The sequence below is a fragment of the Dipodomys spectabilis genome, unplaced genomic scaffold (assembly GCF_019054845.1).
Source record: "Dipodomys spectabilis isolate Male_0828 unplaced genomic scaffold, ASM1905484v1 ptg000019l, whole genome shotgun sequence".
NCBI lineage: Eukaryota > Metazoa > Chordata > Mammalia > Rodentia > Heteromyidae > Dipodomys > Dipodomys spectabilis.
In genome coordinates this window covers 14,463,273-14,482,262 of record NW_024870696.1, presented here as the reverse complement: position 1 = coordinate 14,482,262, position 18,990 = coordinate 14,463,273, and the positions used below count along the sequence as shown (strand labels likewise).

The 18,990-nt window shown below is 50.7% G+C and overlaps 1 protein-coding gene across 1 annotated transcript in view; it reads left to right on the top strand.

Annotated features, from left to right (window-relative positions):
- The first annotated feature begins 18,771 nt into the window (after window positions 1-18,771).
- Window positions 18,772-18,990, top strand: part of Lhx4 (LIM homeobox 4) — a 44,746-nt gene continuing 44,527 nt past the window's right edge. The window contains exon 1 of the mRNA XM_042674505.1: window positions 18,772-18,988. Within this exon, the coding sequence (XP_042530439.1) occupies window positions 18,913-18,988 (76 nt within the window). The 5' untranslated portion in view covers window positions 18,772-18,912. The remainder of the gene's footprint in view (window positions 18,989-18,990) is intronic.

The following is an 18,990-nucleotide window of genomic DNA, read 5'->3' as shown; positions in this document are numbered from 1 at the left end:
TTGCTGGTGCTGGTATCATTTGACCTCTTTAGCTTCTGGGACAGTTTCCTTCTCTGTGCTTCAATCTAAGCCACCCGCCTGCTCCCTCCATCCTCCTGGGCAGCATGTGCTTGCTGGGTGGACCCTGGCTGGAGTCTGAGAGGCTGCTGGGCCAGCACATCCAGCAAGCAGGGCTGAGGGTCCTGGGCCAATGCTCAAGGCCCCCCAGCCAAGACCACTGAGGTATCTGCTCCCCACCACCTGGTTTCTTCAAGTGCAGATGATTCATGTCAGCAACTCCTATAGGCTTCAGTGACCATCTTTTCTAGTACAAGACCTGGGTGTTTAGGATTGGAGCAGAGCTAGAACTGCTGTCTTGGGCTGCTCTGGTTCAATAGGGTCTACCCACAGGGCCAAGATGGAGCAAGGTCTTATTCGGGGACCTTCTTAGTGTAGGCCATCCCCCCCTCACAGCAGGCCTCATTTTGCCCTGTCCCAGGCCCTCTGATTGATAGGCAGGGTGGGCCTCCTCTGCAGGACTGCTGCCTTTCACCTTGATTTCCCCAGGGCTCTGGCCCTCAGCTTTGATAAGCCAGCCTGCCCACAGCTGGTCCCCTCCCCCACCAGGCTGCCAGGCTGGGAGTCGGGGCTTGCTGCGCCTTGCAGTCCTTCCTATGTTGTTTCTCTGGCCCTTGAAAGGCTCTTGTGTCAAAAGAGAGTCCGAAGAGGAGGCTATACTTATTTTTTCTTTTTTCTGGAGCTGGAAAGAAAGTCCTGTTTGTGTGTGGCATGTTACCTCCTAAGGATTCAGGAGGTGACAGCCAAGCTGGACTATGAAAAATGACTAGGCATCAGCAAGGAAAATAAGGAGAGAGATGCATCACAGGCAGAGGAGAAAGCATGCACTCAGTCCAATGAAGCAAACTAGTGAACATGAGAATTCCTAAGTAAAGAAATGGGTTAGTGTGCAAGATAACCTTGAGGCTACCTTGGGTTAGAAGCTAAAGGAAACACAGGAGACATGTTCCCTGCTGTCTGGAAATGAGTTTGACCAGTAGAGACAGACCAAACAAGCCAACAACCAAAAACTGAGATCAAAGGTACAGATGGAGGTGAGTGTATCTTGAGGATAGACACCAGCAAAGAGAGGCTCCAAAGGCTTATCCAGACCCAGGATTCAAAGCCACAAAGTATGGGGTGGAGAGCCCATTCCCTATTCCCTAGCCCAGGAGGTCAGACAGCCTTGGCATATGGTGGGAGAGCCCAGGGGCAGCCCACCCAAGAAGGCCCAGAGGAAGCTCTTAAGTCTGGGTTGGGCTGGATTAAGGAGTTAAGTCTAGCCTTGAAGATTGTGAACTTGGAATCTGATGTCTAGATCTGAATCCAACTTCCAATACTTCCCAGCTATGTGACTTTGAGCAAGGTAATCTGATTCTTGAAGTCCCCTTGTCTTTGTGTACGAGTAGAGATAAGCTACCTAATTCACTAGACTATGGTGCCATGCTGGCAACCAGTAAGTGCTTAATGATGGTAGCACACTGTTCATGCCAGCTTCCTGTCTTACCTCACATGGGACTCCACTGTGCCCGGGTGGAGTCCCATCCACACAAGGGATTCTGGCAGTGCGTCTTCAGGTGACAGCCTGGGTTACCTCAGAAGGTGCTACTGTCCAGGACTCAGTTGAGGCACTGAGTGGAAATAATCCCTCCCTCCCCTCATTAGTCACAATAGAGGAGTTCTTCATAAATGGCCCCTTAAAAAGCCTTAGGTTTAGCCGGGCGCTGGTGGCTCACGCCTGTAATCCTAGCTACTCAGGAGGCTGAGATCTGTGGATCGCGGTTCAAAGCCAGCCCGGGCAGGAGAGACCGTGAGACTCCTATCTCCAATAACCACCAGAAAAACCGGAAGTGGCGCTATAGCTCAAGTAGTAGAGCACTCGCCTTGAGCTGAAGAGCTGAGGGACAGCGCCCAGGCCCAGAGTTCAAGTCTCATGGCCGACCGAAAAAAAAAAAGCCTTAGGTTTTAGGTAGGTGCCTGTGGCTCACACTTATAATCCTAGCTACTCAGGAGGCTAAGATCTGAGGATTAGTCCATGAGACTCTTATCTCCGGTTAACTACCAAAAAACCAGATGTAGAAATGTGGCTCAAGTCATAGAATACCAGACTTGAAAAAAAAAAAAGCTAATCAAGAGCACCAGGCTCTGAGTTCAAGTCCCAGTAATGGTACAAAAAAGAAGTATAATTTTCCTGTAGGAGCAAATAAAAGGATAACTGGCTTATGATAAAAAAAATCCAAAAGAGCTGGGCACAGGTATCTCATATCTGTAATCCTAGTCGCTACTCAGAAGGCTAAGATCTTAGGATTGCGATTACAATTTGAAACCAGTCTGGGTAAGAAAGTCCATAAACTCTCTTTTTTGTTTTTGGTAGGTCGTGGGGCTTGAACTCTGAGCCTGGGCGCTGTCCCTCAGCTCTTCAGCTCAAGGCGAGCGCTCTACCACTTGAGCCATAGCACCAGTTCTGGTTTTCTGAGTGGTTTATTGGAGATAAGAATTTCACAGACTTCCAGCTACACCAACTTTTCTACAAATGACAATTTCATTTTTCTTCATGTATGAGTAATATTCCATAGCATATAGGTACCATGTTTTATCAGTTCAATTGGTTGTTGAACACCTCAGCTGACTCCACCATTTGGCTGATGTGAACAAATCTGTAATAAACATTGGTAATAAAAAAAAAAAAAAGAATTTCATGGACCTTCCTGCCCGGGCTAGCTTTGAACCATGATCTCAGCCTCCTGAATAGCTAGGATTATAGGTGCCCAGCTCCATAAACTCTTACCTCCAGTTAATCACCAAAAACTGGAAGTGGAGCTGTGGTTCAAGTGGTAGAGTGCAATCCTTACACATAAAAGCTTGGGGACAGTGCTCAGACCCTCAGTTCAAACCTCAGGACTGGCAAAAAAAAAAAAAAAAAGTTCAAAGGAGTATCTATGAAAGCATGATATATAATACAAGTGGCTACATAAATCAATGAATTAGTAACTGCGGATACAAAGCTGGCTTTATACATGCTTTCTACCAAAGATGGATGGTTCAAGTCTAGAAACATAAATATGAAACATAAATTTGAAAAATTCTAAAGCCAATAAAAGAAAATATGAAAGTATACTACTAGAGTGGTAAAGTACCTCTTACACAGGAAGCGCAAAGCTGAAACCATAAGGTAAAGCATCAAGGGACTTATCTCTCAATGAAGAATTTCCTTCCATGGAAAAGTAAGCAAGAGACCACAAACTGGGAGAAAGTCAAAGAGGCTATCTCAAAAAAAAAAAAAAAAAAGAAGGAGGGCTGGGAAGGTGGCTCAGTGGTAGAGTGCTTGCTTTGCATACATGAGGCCCTGGGTTCGATTCCTCAGTGCCACATAAGCAGAAAAAGCTGGAAGTGGGTAGAGCGCTAGCCTTGTACTAAAGAGCTGAGGGACAGCGCCCAGGCCCAGAGTTCAGGCCCTACAACTGACCAAAAAAAAAAAAAAAAGGAAAGAAGGAAAAAAGAAAGTACTTGTAATATCTAAGACCTCTAGCTGCCATCTCCCTAGTTAGACCCAAGGACAAATCTGTCCAACAGGCCTGGCAGGAGATTCTTCTTGCCCTTGATCTGGGAGGAGCAGGGCAATGAGATGGCATAGCTGGCATGCACAGCAGGGGAACAGCATGCCAGGGCCAGTGGCCAGGCGTGTTGGTCCACTGGCCAAACCCTCTCTGAACCAAGGGTAACCAAGTCCAGCCCTCATCTCTCTCAGACCAGTTTTAATCATAGGAACACAGTTCAGGCCTTGAGTACCAGCACTGAATGGCAACGTGTGTGGTAAAATGGGCAAATTACCCTGACGGGTTCCAATTTTCACTCTCCAGGAGCAATTCCCTGTAGGCCCACTCCAGAGCACAAGTGTGAAACACAGCCTTCATGGTAGATTAGCGGCCTAAAGGAAACTGTCACCTCTCCGATCAGAGGGAGGGAGTGGCGCTCATTCTGGAAGAATTCCTTTCTGTGTCCAGGCTGTGGCCAAAGCAACACTTTTTGTTACCACTGTCTTGTCTCTGTGACTAAAAAGACTGAAACTGTGTCGTGGCTGTGTTTGGGGGGGGGGGGGTGTTGAAGAATTCTAGACATGTTTTGAAACTCATTACCAGAAGTCATAAGTGCAGATAACTTCATCCAGTTGGACAGAAGAAGAGCTGCCCTGGTCCAGAGGATAGCTGCAGGTAGGCTTTTCCAGAAGGAAAAGAGAAGATGGGGGAAGTAATGTTCATAGCCTGGAGATTGGCCTGTAGAGTCTCATACAACCCATCTGGAAATAAGTATACAGAATGACAAGCCCGGTGGGCGTGAGCAGACCCTCCTCCGCATGGCAAAGGGAGTTCAAGGCTGATCTTAGAGAAACAGTACGGGGTTCACTGGGAAATTCACATGCGTCGGGGGCTAGGGAGGAACAGAGAAAGAGTGGAGCTGAGATGGTTAAGAGCAAGCAGACATGTCCTAGGATGAAGGGACAGCCTGGAGACTTGCACCAGATCCTGTAGGCAGAAGTTGTTTGTTTGTTTGTTTGAGGGTACAGTTATTCAGCAGGGCAGGGCCCAGCCTGAGGTATTTCTTAGGAAGATGTCACCTCAGAGGGCCACGCTGTCCTCAGCCCGCAACGTGCTGAGACCTTGGTGCTCTGAAGCTTGTCTGTTTCTCCAGTTGTCCCTCTGGCCCCTCTGACAGGCACCTGGGTCTCTGCGGAGACAGTAGGAGTTGTGAGCTCCACAGGTTGCAACAACTCTTATTCACTGGCAAACTGTTCAAGTGTCATTCATTTGCTATGGCAGTGCAGCTCTAAACTATTGAGACAGATAGATCCCATCCATGATTAAAAATGAGGAAATTTTCTACTTCAGCAAAATGTCTAAAATGACTGTGCATCAAATCCTTTGCACATCACTCACAGGTATTTGAAATTTGAATATTGTGTCTACACATAAGGGAAGAGGCAGTAGTGCTCACCAGGCAATCATCTGCTCCTCAATTTTCCAGCCCTGAGCGGGGAGCTGGGGCCACATGACTAGTTCCAACCAATGGGCCCAGAAAGGCAATGACACAAGTACCAAGGGACCCAACTCCCCACAGTTTCTCTGCCTCTGTGTCAGTCACTAAAGAGTCCTCATGTTCTAGGTGATGTCATCGTAAAACATTATATCCGACTGCCATCTATTGTGGTTCTGTTCTGCCATCAACATTTCAGTGTCCTGTTCTGATTTATTTCCTTTACCTCTCCCTAGCTGATGAACCACCTCCAAAATGGGGCTTCAAACAACACCCGTTTGCTTTGCGCACAACTCTGCAGTCTGGGCTAGTTTTTACTGGGCAGCTCTTCTGCAAGTCTTGCCAGGGTCATTAATGTGGCTGTGCTCAGCTGGCGGGCGAGCGGAGGGCTGCGCTTTGCTGAAACTTAGCTAGCTGGCTCTCTGTCTTCACCCACCCTCACTTCCGTTACCTCTCCCTGTCTCTCAGCTAAACGGTTGGACTTCTTACAGGACTCGGGGGTTCAAAGCTACTCAGAATGCCATGCCTAAAACAGTAACCCCTCTGTACATCACTTTTATAAGAACAATTAAATAAACTCACTCTGTGTGTGGGGGGGGATGCCATGCTTCCTATAGCTCAGTCTCAGAACTGTCACTTTTGCTGCATTTCATTTCTTCAAGCAAGTCAAAAACCCAACCCAGAATCAAGAAGAGGGATTCCACATGGACACAAATCCCAAGATGTGGTTCATTGGGGCCACCCGTGTACCCCACTGCCACAGAGCCCTTTCTAACTACTCTAAGCCTCTGAGCCCTGTGTCCACCCTGAGGCAGCAAATGGTCACCTGGGATACTGCAGTCATTACATTTGCCTGTCTAGGCAGTTGGGCTTAGAGACTTCTAAAATGCTTTTCAATCTGGGAATAGAATCCACACTCGCTTCCTGGCCTGACTAAAGGAAGGGCCAGGGAGGGCAGGCAGAAGTAGGGTGTGCACCCTTGGCCCGGGGCGCATGCTGAAAGCACCCAGTCAGGAGCCCCGGGCTTACCCAGTCACTAGCGGCCGGTGCTTCCATTTCTGAACTGTTCTCCCAGCCTCCCTTCTGCTTTAGCTCCCATCACAGGAGACCATGTGGCGAATGTAATAAAGTCCATAGAGTGCCGCGGGAGAGCAGGAAGTACATAAAAAGCCAGGGACCATTACAGATGAGAGGTAAGTGGGGTCCTGACAGCCGCATCACCGTGAGTATCTAGCCAGCTGACCACACTAATAACAGGACCAATAATGTAACCAGGCTTGACAGAGCCACCATTGCGGCTCAGCTGCTGTGGAGAGCAGGTGTCCCTTCCCAGCCCGGCTGACCCCGAGAGGAAGTGCTTGATTTTCTCCTCGTTCTTGTGCTGTAGCAGCAAATTACTTTTAAACGTATTCACTCTCTCCCTTTATGTACAAACACTTCCTAAGAAGCCCTACTATGCCAGGTCCTGTGTATAGAGCTGGAAAGAGAAAGGTAAACACGGCCATTTCGATTCAGCCAGCAAAGTGAGGTGGAGAAAGGGGCCCAGGGATTCCACGATGACTCTGGAGAAGCCAGGACCAAGAGGCACGTGGTGCATCGGCATGGGGGAGCGCCTTGAGGATGTTCTTCAGCTGGAACATGGCGGGTGCCCAGCGCGGCAGTGCTGACGGTCTCCCAGAGTGAAACAAGAACCAGCAATCCCCAAGGCCTTCACAAAGCCACCTGGCAGAGTCCTCGAGTAGATGACTGGACAAGGTGGAGACACCCAGGTCCCATGAAGGGATGTGTGATTAGGGAAGCTCTTGTCGTGAAGACAGCGGAACCTATGTACGCTTGGGGAGTAGGGCATTTATCAACACTATTTGTTTTCAAAGCCTGGCCCCTGGGAAACTGGAAGAGTCCCCACCAGGAGGGGACCTGGCTATCTGCCACACCAGCCAGGTCTCGTGATTCACAGGACCTTCAGATGCTAAATCTACAACCCTGAAAATTGGGCAGGTGTCAAGGGTGGCTTACCAGATCCCGTCACTGGGGAGAAGAGGTCCCCTGTAGGAGACCCTGGACTGCCAGGGGCAGGCGGAACAGGCCTGGGCTTCCCTCCTCAGGCCACAGCCTGGGAACACTTGTGTCTCTATGTCCCACACACTCCTCCTCCCTCCCTCCACACGCTGAGCTTCCCCTTCCCTACCCCCAACATGAATCCCTTGGATGAGTATAATCACTCTAGTAATATGAATGCACGGTTGAGCCTTTGGTTTAAAGGTTAAACTTACCCAGGGCCGAAATTCTGTGTCCCAAGAGCACATGGGAGGCTTTAGCAGGGTCTGTGAGAGGAGGGTCCCATGCTATAACCCGGATTCTTCATGCACATGGTCAAAGACTATGCTTTATGTGTTCTCAGAACTCATTTTAAGTTGTGTGTGCTTACATATCTCCTACTTCTAGAAACTGCAAGAGTCTCCTTGGAATACACTGCAGGAGGGCATAATAAGTTTTTATTAAGCAAATCAGTTTAATAACCACAGGGTGAGGAAAATCAAGCAGACTCTGTAGGCTCCAGAGGGGGCCACCCACCTGGGTTGATAGTGATGCTATGAAATAGGCGGTCAGAGTGAGCCTTAAAGGTTCTCAAAGGGCTTTGAATCTAGAACCCTCCGCCAAAGCAGGGACAGCATATGCACATACACTGACAGCGTATGCACATACACTGAATAGCTACTAACGGCTACTAACAGTCTGTTGTTGTGGTTTGGGTTTTTGGTCCTGGGGTTTGAACTAGGGGCTTTGTGCATGCTAGGCAGGCACTCTTAACAACTGAATTACGCCCCCAGCCCAAGTCCCCAGTGTTGGTTGCTCTTCATATGTGCACCGGGGTAGTCTCACAGCCCAAGAAGTGCCGAAATTAGTATCAAGCCCATTTATGAATGTATGTCACCAGTCAATGTTAGGCTCACTTCATCTACCGTCATGCGTGCCGTTTTCTGAATCTCAGCCGCTGTATTTCTCTGAACCCACTCACTCCTTCTAAGTCCTGCTGCTCCTTCTGTCTCCTGCTCCTCTCCTCACTGTCATTCCTGCCCTCTCCACCTGTCCACCTCCCTCCAGTCTCCCAGCCCCCTGCACTCTAGCCCTTCTGAGCACTGAGTGATCTCCTCCCCTAAACCTCTGACACTACCCCCCCCCCCCCATCCCTGCCCTAGACCTGCAGTCTAACCCTGGCCTCCTGCCTGCCCTTGCTCACTCAAAGGGGCTCTATGGTGCTGCAGGTGGAGAGAGCGCGCTCGCACAGTGTGTGAGGACCAGGAGGAAAGCAGGATGGCTGAGCCACCAGAGCCTACCACCTGGCTCCCTGAGCCGTGGGACAGAGCTGGTCAGGCTCTGGGTGGAGGTGCCGGGCTGAGCTAATCACCTAAATGGACGCAGGCTGTTGAGAGACAGGATCTATTCCCTAATAGAATTTGCCCTCAAGTGCAATTTAATTTTCTCTGAGGCGGTCTCCAGCCCCTCTGCTACCCTCCCCCTAGGCAGACCCGGCTTTCCCCAGCTTCCAAAGGGGAGCAGTGCGCCTTCTCTCAGAGGAAAGAGGAGAAGGCCTTCTCTGGGCTCTGTTCCGCAGTCTCTAGCCGCCCCCCCAGCCCCGGACCCCTCCCCCGTTCCCTCCCTGGATGGGGGGCTTAGCCTCCCAGACTGTACTTGTCTCCACAGCTGTTGGGCAAAGAGACCAGCTCCTCCTCCCCATCCTCAACATGAAGGCAGATTCCTCAGGCCTCTGGTAAGTTCCTATGCTTCCACAAGTCTCTTTGTCCTGCTAAGGCTTGGGGAGGGGGACTGGGCAGGAGGGGTGTGGGAAGAGGGGGGGGGTGGACCTCCTGTACACATGCTCAACACCTTGCAATTTGGGACACAGCTCAGCTCCCCGTCACCCTGGGGACTCTCCTAGCTCCCCCAGCCTTTCATGGAGTTTGGCTTTCTCTCCAGCCAACCCCTACATCTCCATTTCCCCATGTCCTGAAACCTGATTCAGGTCTCTGGGAGTCTTGGGTCTCCGACAGACTTGGAAGCTGAGGGAATCAGGGCCCTGGGTTGTCTGCTGATGGGGTGGAGGATGGGGGGTGGCACATCTTCAGAAGCCTCTTTCCCTTTCCTTCTTTGAGAGTGACTGCCTGCGCCCTCCCTCTGCCTGTCCCCTGGGTAACAGGGGCTCAAGGAGGTCTGGAAAGGTTCCTGCTGGCCTAAGCCCTGCGATCATGGGCTTCCTGGCCATGGCAGGGATAGGGCAGGACCACAGAGAGAGGCCAAGGGGGTGATGTGACCTGGTGTGGCTGGGGGGAATGGGTAGAAGTGACAGCCAGGGCCCGTGAGGTTGGCTGGGCTTTCAGCATGCAGGCTTCCTGCATCCAACAGCGTATGCCCTGAACTTCAAACCATCCCCAGTTGGTCCCTTTCCAGCCCTGTGCTCTTTTCTGGGAGCCCTAGGGAGAGAGCTCCAGAATTCCTTTTTCTTGGCTGTCAGAGCCTTGAAAAGAGCAGAGGGTGGAGCTGAAGCTGACAGTGAATAGATAGGTAGCAGGTCAGGGTCAACTGCCAGGGGGAGGTGGTCATTCTTCAGGCTCAGCCAGCTGCCCGGCCTGTGCAGCTGAGTCCCCTCAGCGGTGTGGAGGCCCACGGCTCCTGGGACTATGTGTGCTAGTATCCTCCCTTCCATCCCCGGCGAATGCCTGGTACACCCTCATTTGGTGCTAGGTGCTGGGAGAAAAGGGGACTACAACATGCCTCTGTGTATCGTGTGTGTGTGTGTGTGTGTGTGTGTGTGTGTGTGTGTGCGCACGCGCACGTGCACAGTCCCATGCAAGTCAGAATGCCCTAGAACAGCAGTGCTCCCTAAAAAGACCATACTAGTCACTTAGGTAATTTTGTATTTCTTACAGCCATGCTAAAAGAAGAAATACATGGAATGAATGACACTAATTTATTTAACGCGATCTATCCAAAATATTCATCTCCTGTATAAAAAAGATTTAAATCTGAATGAGATGTTTCATTCTCTTCTGTGTATTTAGCCTTCCCAATATGTAATTTATACTTACAGTATGTCTGACTTCTGATCCAGCCACAAGACTGCATGTGTGTCATACCCACTGTGGCCAGTGATGGCAGTCCTGCAGTTTATCAAACTGGGGGGCCGGAGGGGGGGGGCGGGGGGCAGGCATCTCCCAGAAAACCAGTAGAAATACAGAACTCCAGGTCCCAGGCCTCCTCACCAGGTGACTTTTGCATGGTAAGGTCTGAGGAGATTTTGGGGAAGGGGTGAGGCAGAGAGGACTTAGATCTTCTGCAGAATGCTTTCTTAGGGGAACTCTTTTGCCCTCCCCCACCCCCAAAGCTCTCAGTATTTCCTTCTTCACCACCAAAAGCCTGTCCCTTTTCTGCATGTCAATGTTTGAAAGCAGGAAGGTTAGGGCTAAGAGCCAGCCTAGTGAGCCAGAGCTGAGGAGAGAGGAGGCCAAGCCACAGGAAGGTACTGAGAGCCCTGTTCTATACACTAAAGATACTTAACATTTATATATGGGCAGCTGAGTATGTGCTAAACCTGTGCTGACCTATATTAGGTACTCAATAAATGCATGAATTAAGGAATAATCTAGGCACTCTAAACTTGGTGTGTGTGTGTGTTCCTGTTTGGTACTGGAGATTGAACCCAGGACATGGCTCTTGTTAGGCAATCACTTTCCAAGCTACATTCCAGCCCTAAACTTCTTTGAAATTAAACAAGACGTATCCCCAGATTTATCCCTGAGTCCCCTCCTGCACTCAGCCCCTAGGGTGAGCTAACTCAGAAGACAGCCTGGCTGGGGCACATGGACCTTTGTCCCTCCTGTGCCCACACTGGTCAGGTGGGAGCCATTCCTACCCCATTGTTCACGGAGGTAAGCGAGGCTCCGTGAGGGTCTCACATTCCGGCAGGGCCAGCATGGGCTGGGGTCTTCCTGGCTTAGAGTCTGAAGCCTAGTCCCTGCCTTGCTGCTCCTCCTCCCATAAACCTTCCAGGTCTTTCTCCTGTCACCTCAGCTCACATCTAACACATCTACATTTCCTGGTTGTAAGTCAGTTCCTGAGGGGAAACTGCTGAGTTAAGCTCCTCCAGTAAAAATCTTTCACCAGCACCATGCTGGAATTGTTTTATAGATTAGCTTTGACACCTGCAGCTATTTCAAACAGACTCAGGCTGGACTTTCCCCTCTGCCCTTCCTTTCCCTGTTTCTTCTCCCCCCCCCCCACTTTTCACCTCCCCTTCCCCCCCCTCCTCCTCCACCTCCTCCTCCTCCTTCTACAGCATCCTGTCTGGTTAGAAGCTCTGGGACAGAGCCCAGGGTTAGCAGTGCAGACACTTGATCTTCTTGCACAAAGGTCTTCTGTAGAAGGAGATGGGTCTAGGGTGTGCAGTACCTGCTGTATGAGGTCAAGGCTAGAAAAAGGGATGTGACATACTTAGTTGAGTGTCCATCTCTGCACAAATGTTGGTTCCTAGCAGCATTGCTGGATTTGGGACCTCTGGAGGTGGGCAAGGGAAATTAGGAAGGGAGGAAGGCCCAGCTGGGAGCCATCTGTTTCTAGACTCATTTTTTAAAGAAATTTGGAGATACAGTCAGAAAACAGACCATAAAGCTGGGTGTAGTGTATCACAGTTTCTTGTGAAGTAGAGGCAAGAGGATCAAAAGTTTGAGGCCAGTGCAGGTGAAGTTAGCAAGTCCCTATCTCAAAAGCAAAATACAAACAAAAGGTCTGGGAACAAAGCTCAAGTGGTAGAGTGCTTTCTAGAAGCCCTGGATTCAATCCTCAACACTGGAAAAATAACAAACAACAAAAAGAGAAGAGAAGACATGGGTCCAGAAGAGAAGACATAGAATCACCTCGCTTCTACCTGCCTGTCCTCTTCCTACCAAGCAAAGGGAAAAGTGACTATTCTCACAATAGACTAAGACCTTTTCCCGGTCCAGTGAAAATGTCACCCAAAGAGCCATTCTGGTGCATTGACTTTAGCTGTAACTGAATTGGATTGCCAGGGAAATGCAAAGATCACCACCCATCACCCAGGGTCTTTCTCTGTCCCAGCTGTATTCCTAGAAAAGATGAGGTCCTGAAGTCTAGTCTTTGCTCAGAGACATCTGGGATAGTTTCTTGTCCCCTGATTTCTTCCATAAATATAGCCAAGTTTGGGTCTGAATGCCAGGCATCTGAGCCCCATCTAACCCAGTTCTCCAACTCCCCTTTGCCATCCCCGCCCCGGCAAGGAGGGCAGATGTGAATGGACCATGCTGCTGACTTTGTCTCTCACACATGTACTTGACACTCCCAGGATCAGTCAAGGAACTGGCATGTAATAGGTGCTTAATAAATGCTCCACTCAAGACATGGGCTGAATACTCTTGACTTTGGATGATTCATAGAGAGAATTCACCCTGAAATTAGAGCAAAACTGATCCCCAGAGGTATTCTTTGCTCCCTCCTGTACCCAGTCCATGGAGTGAGACAGCTCACAGATGGACTCTGGGTTGTGCACTCTGCATGGATGGATGGATCAGATGGATCGGATGGAGATTTGTTATTAAGTGTTGTTCGATGGTGCTGGTGGTGCTGGTGAACATAGAACCAGATTGTCTGGAAACATGTTTTCATGCTTTCCCCTGTGCAACGTTGGGCATCTCACCTGACCTCTCTGCGCTTCCCTTTTCTCATCTGTAAAGGGAGGATGAAAATAGAATGGGCCTGGAAGGATTTGTGGGGATTAATACAGGGCCATAGGCCAGAGCCCCAGACATCGCTGTTGTGACTCGCTCCTTCACCTCCAAGGCCCTCCCTGCCCCCTCCCCCCCATGCTGTTTCGCAGCAAGGATCTTCAGGGTTAAATGCTCAAGGGCAAGGCCGGCTGGCTGTCCCTTTTCTGTGTCCCTCCCATTCCCTTTTCAAGGACACAGGGCAGGTTGAAGAGGAGCAGAGGCGGCCTTCTGAGCCGTGTCCTGGTGGGGACTGATCCCTGCAAGGTTCTGGGAAAGAGAAGGAGACAAATGACAAAGTGGTGGGTCCACGGAAGGGCCCCGTGACAAATGACTGGAAGGACTGGGTGGACAGATGGAGAAGAGCAAAGGCCCCTGTCCTTTTATTGGAGAACTCCTTGTGGCTCCTTAAACAAGACAGAAGCTCCCCAGAGGCCCGGCTGCGGGGTGGGTTCCCTGGTCCTCTCTGTTGGGATGAGTAATATGGACCAGGGCAGAGGGTCTATATCAATCTAGCCCCGCAGAAAAATGAATGAAAATTGAATTCCCCAAGGAGAATTGGGGCGCTGTTACCCAGACAGAGATAAATCAAAGGATGCCACCAAGCCAGGGAGAGCAGGTTTCCACGGCAAGACAATAATTAAGGAAACAGTTTCAAAATGCAAATGAGAGGAGGGGGTTTGAGAGGAAGGAGGACAGGAAGGGGATGATTGGAGATGGTGATGGAGGAGCATAGGCGGGGAGACGCTTTCCTCAGAGGAGAAAGAGGCTGGAGTTCAGGATTCTTAGCCTCCAAGGGTGAATTTGCTCATTCTGTGAAGCTCTTAGAATGTTAGAAATGTTAGAAAGCAGGCAGCTCTGTGCAGCAATGTGGAAAGTGCATCAGATTGGGAGTCAAAAAGGCTAGATTTAATTTCTAGTCAGCTCTGCAACTTATTAGCTGTGTGACCTTAGGCAAACCAGTTAACCTCTCTGATTCCTGATCATCATACCATGTTTATGAATAATAACGAGGATCACCAAAGATTAAAAAAAATGTGGAGGAGCATTGTAGAAAGGTAAAGTACTCGAAAAATGGAAGCTAAAACTGTTCTCTGAAACTGGATTTCTCCCCCTCAGAATTGGATTCATTGAGACGTTGGGTTTGGTTGGCAGATGTGTGTAAACAACTCCAATGTAGCAGATCCTTTGTACTGGCTATTGAGCAGTTTCTTTGATCTGAGGGAAGCCACACCTCCACTGACCCATCTTTTGTTGCCTACTGAGGTGCCCTAGCTCCAGGATTAGGTCTCCTGTCAGCTGACCGTTCTGGAGATCACCTCCCATCCCTAGGTAGACTTGGTGAGGAAGAGCTCAGCTGAGTCAGCTCGGAGACTTAAATCCAAGCTGAGTGGTAGTCAGGGTCTTTCTGCCCATTCTACAGTGAGGGGAGGTGGTGGGACACGGCTCAGCTAATCTCCAGTTCTCTGGGGGCAGGGACTAGCTTACCCTCTCCTGCCTGCCGGTTTCATCATCCACCAAGCGGGGATAAACAGTACCACTGACTGGACCACATGGACATCTACAGGTAGAGGCGATCACCTTGGTGTTTGGTATAGTTATAAACTTTCAGCCTGTTAGTTCTTCTATCACTTTACTAGGATTATTATAACTGTTAACACCAGTAAACATTGAACTATTCCATTTAAAGAAGGCTTTTTTTATGGTTACAATAAAGGTTATGTACAGAGGGGTTCCGGTTTCATAAGGCAGGTAATGGTATATTTCTTTTCAGACAATGTCATCCTTTCCTTTGCTGTCTCCCCATTTTTAGGCTTTTTTTTTACCCCCTTCCCCCCCTCTTTTAGCAAATGGGAAAGGTGAAGCGTCAGGAGGGAGGGACATGCGTTAGAAGGTGTAGATTTTATTGGAAGACCTTGGCAATGGGACTCAGCTCATACTGGGTGCAGATGCATCGCATGTGTGTGGGTGTGGGTGGGTGGGGTTCAAAGTGCAAATGGTAAAGAAGAATTTGAGAGGAATGAGAGAGAATGGAGGAGCAGGGGTGAGTTTGGAGAGCTGCTGCCCACAGGAGGTTCTGGGGCTCAGGAATTTCTCAGAGTTCTTCTGCCAAGGGAGAGAGGTGACCCAGGCGCCCCTGCACCAGCCCCCTGCACAGCAGACTCTCCACTGCAGCAGTACTACCCCTCCCCCCAGAAGTGCTAGCCCCCCCCCCCTCTTTGGAAGCAAGCAGGACCTTAGCAGATTCACACCAGGAAGCAGAAGCTGCAGAGAGTATTTTAAAAATATAATCTTGAGGTGAGCAAGTGCAGCTGTGGTACTCAGTAGCCACTATGTTGAAAATGAACTACACAACTTGTGGGCGGGGTCAGGAGGGAAAAATAGAGAGTGTGAAGGAAGGGGTGACATTGTCCAAAAAGAAATGTACTCATCTGACTTATGAAATGGTAACCCCTCTGTACATCACCTTGATAATAACACGTGGGAAAGGTGAGGCATAATCTTGAATGACAAAATTAATTGCCACATCTGCTCCACATTTCACCACATAGATTTTTTTTTTTATGAAATTGCTGGAAAACTATAACCACAGAGAATCTGGAAAAAGAAAAAAGGGAAAAATACTTCATTTACTTACTGTACTTCCAAGATATACTTTGCATAGCCTTTTGGTACATTTCCTTCTGTTTTCTTTTCCCAATGTTTAAAAATTCATTAGTTTTCCCCCTCTGAAAAATGATGTGCTTATTAGGAAAACTGGAAAAAGAAAAAATGAATAATAAATATATTTATTGTATAGATAATTCACATTTACATTTTAGCATATTCTTTTTCTATGTATACTTCTTTTAAAAATCCTCAAGTTTGTACTGTTTCATATTCTTTTGTCCCATTTCCTTCTTTCCTGTTTTTTACATTGTTAAATATTCTTGTTATATTATTTCTAATTACATCATAACATTCTTTTATTCCAATTTATTCTATGATCTCTTATTGTTGGGTTTCCCTCCCTTCCCTCCTTCCCTTCCTTCCTTCCTTCCTTCCTGTCCTATCCTTTCTTCCTTCTATCTATAAAGGATGTGCTAGGGACCATTCCCAACCTCACAACCTTATGTGATGTATCATTGAGCTACATACACCCTGAAATCTTAAGTTGTTCTGTTTTGAAAACATTATATACATCTTTGCAACTAGATATTTATAAATATTTTTTATTATTTTCTTTGGACACATTTCTACAGGTCAAACCCATTACACTTTCAGGCTGTAAAACATATTGTCATGAGGCTAGAGATGCCAGTCAGAGGTCGAGCTATATACCTAGCTATCTATCTTGCCTGTGCAGGTCCCTGCTTTCTACCCCCACCATAAACAAATAAACAACATTGTTTCCCAAATTGCCCTATAGAAGATATTTTCTTTTTTGCTTTCACACCTAAAATTTCCCCTAATTTTCCTTAACCCAACAATTGGTAGGTGCACGGCTTTTACATTAAACTTTTTTAAACATATACTACACTTGTAATTATGCTCTGTTGCATCCTGCTTTTAGAAAATTTCACAGGTATCCCCATGTATGTTATCAGACTCTATCATTACTTCCAATGACAGTAAAAAGATATTACCAAGCAAATTTAATACCCTTCTCTAAGCCATGTTCATTCCTTGGAAATTTGGGTTATTCTCCTCTAAAATATAATGCTGTATATATATTTTTCATACAGAAAACTTTTTTAAAATTCTAAATTAATTTAGTGGAATAAACACTCCAAAGTGGGATGATTACTAGAATGCAATGAGCTAGAAGAAGGTAGGAAACACGTGTGGGTCTCATACACTAAAAGCTAAATTGCTTTCCAAGCGGACCCCGGGAGTCTGTGAGCATCTCAGCAGCGTTTGTGAAAGTGCCCATTTCCAGGCGCCAGTACCCGTCCCGAGCAGTCGACCATTGAACAAACAGAGGTAGAGACTATGTTGCTTTCATTTACATGCTGGTTTCTGGCTGCTGATGAAACTGACATTCCCACGTGTTTCTCGGGGATATTTCTCTAGATAACATTTTTTTATAAACCCTAAAAACGTCATCAGATGTCCCCCCCTTCCCTTACACAATTCTATGTGGAGTAGTGGAGTCAGTCAGGTAAGCAAAGGAAGACCGGATGCTAGCCTAGTACCGGGACACGGTGACCTCTTCACTGGAGAGAAATTCAGAGCGCACTGACGGCCAAAGCACCCCCACCCCCGCCAGCTTCCCCTTCACCAACTCTGCAAGGTGAGGGGCGTTGGGGTTTGGGGACCACCAGAAGAAACATCTGGAAGTGCTGGGAAAGACTAGGAGGGGACAAAGTCTTCCCGCCCAATCCGGTTCCCACTAGGCTGGGCGGATACACCTGTCTTCACCTCTAGAACGAAATTCTGGGCGGTGGTGTCGCTGGGCCGGAGCCCCGGGAGCGGCCGGGCCCTGGGCGGGAGCGCCGAGCCGCCCCTTCTGCGTCCGGCGGCGAGGAGCACCCGACCGAGCCATCGATGACTTCCGTGGAGACCCCGTTCCAGCGCTGGGCCTTGTTTTGTTTTCCCCCAGGAACTAGCATTGAGAATTCGTTTTAAGGGCGCGTGCGTGTCTGTGTGTGTGTGTCTGTGTGCGTGTCTCTGTGTGTGTCTGTGCGCGTGTGTGTGTGCGCGCGCGCGTGCTCTTGCTAGTGTGTAAGTCTTACAAATGCAGTAGCCACTCCAGCCCGCGAAGGGGCTGGCCTCCGGCGTCCGTGTGCACACACGTGGTCCGGAGCCATTCAAAGCGCCCGCCCTTGCAGCTGGACCACAGGGGACCGATCCGGGTGGACACCGAGCGGAGGCCCGGCAGGCCCCGCCGCGGGGAGGCGTGGATCGAGCGCGGACGCTGGGCTGCGGGCGTGCGGGGGCGCGCACGAGGGGTCCGAGCCCCGCCACCCGCGCGCCGGGCCCGGAGCCGCCTTCCCCCGGGGCGCAGCCGGCCGCGGCCGCTGGGAGACCGGCGTTCCCGGCCGAGTACCGGCTGTTCCCGGTCCCAGCCTCAGCCAGCTTGGGGAGGGGGGTGTAGGGAGCGAGCCGGGGCAAGGGGAGCCGGAGGGACCCGAGTGGCCGTTGGAGGAGGAGGATGGATGGGTGGAAGCCACCGGTTCCCGACAGTGCTCAGTCCGGGCGGCGGAGAGAAGCCCGGGACTGCGAGCGCGCGGCGCGGGAGGGGGGGGGGGGGGAGGACACGGCCCCGCGGCCCGGGCCTGAGGAGCCTCTGCTCCGCCCTGCCCCGGGTCTGATCCGAGGGGCGCCGAGGGAGGACTCGAGCCGCAGGCCCGGAACCTCCGCAGGATCAGCAAAAGCCTACGAGCCCCGAGCCCCGAGCCCCGAGCGAACGGGGGAGCGCCGCAGCCCCGGCCACCTGCTGCCGCGGCCCGGCCCACCGCGGTATTTATACCCGGGGCCGAGCCCGCACGGCGGGGGCGCGGGGGAGGGGGCGCCGGGCCCCGCCCCGCCCCGGGCGGCCCCGCCCTCCTGCACCTCCGGCCTCACTCCGGGCGCCCGGACCCCCCCCTCCCCCGCACTGTGGCCCGCGCCGGCCGCCCCGGGCTGCCCGGTGGGGACCCTGGGCGCGGGGGGCGGGCTTCCCTGCGGAGGGCGACGTCACGGCCGCTCCCGCAGTGTGAATGAATCAAAATGCCTGAGTGACCGCGGCCTCCCCGCCGCGGGCCGGCGCGCGAAGGGTGGAGGGGGAGGGGGCGCGGGCGGGGGAGGGAGGGAGCGGAGGGAGGGAGGAGGGGAAAAAGCCAGAGCTGCGGCGAGCGGCGGCGTCTGCTCTGCCCGGGGTGTGCAGCCGCCCCGGAGAGCGAGATCAAAGGGATTTGAAGGCGACCGAGGGCCGGCGGGGGAGGGGGCCGGCCAGCCTGTGGAGTCGCCCGGGGAGGCGGGCGGCCCGGCGACCGCGGTGACTTCAGCGGCCTGCTCGGGTTGATTATTTTCAAATTTCCGAATCCAGCCGGAGGGAGAGCGGGCGAGGGATCTCCGTGGACTGCGACTCGCTGGCGCTCGCTCCGAGATGATGCAGAGCGCGGCTGTCCCCGCGGAGGGGGCTGTCAAGGGGCTCCCGGAGATGCTCGGCGTGCCGATGCAACGT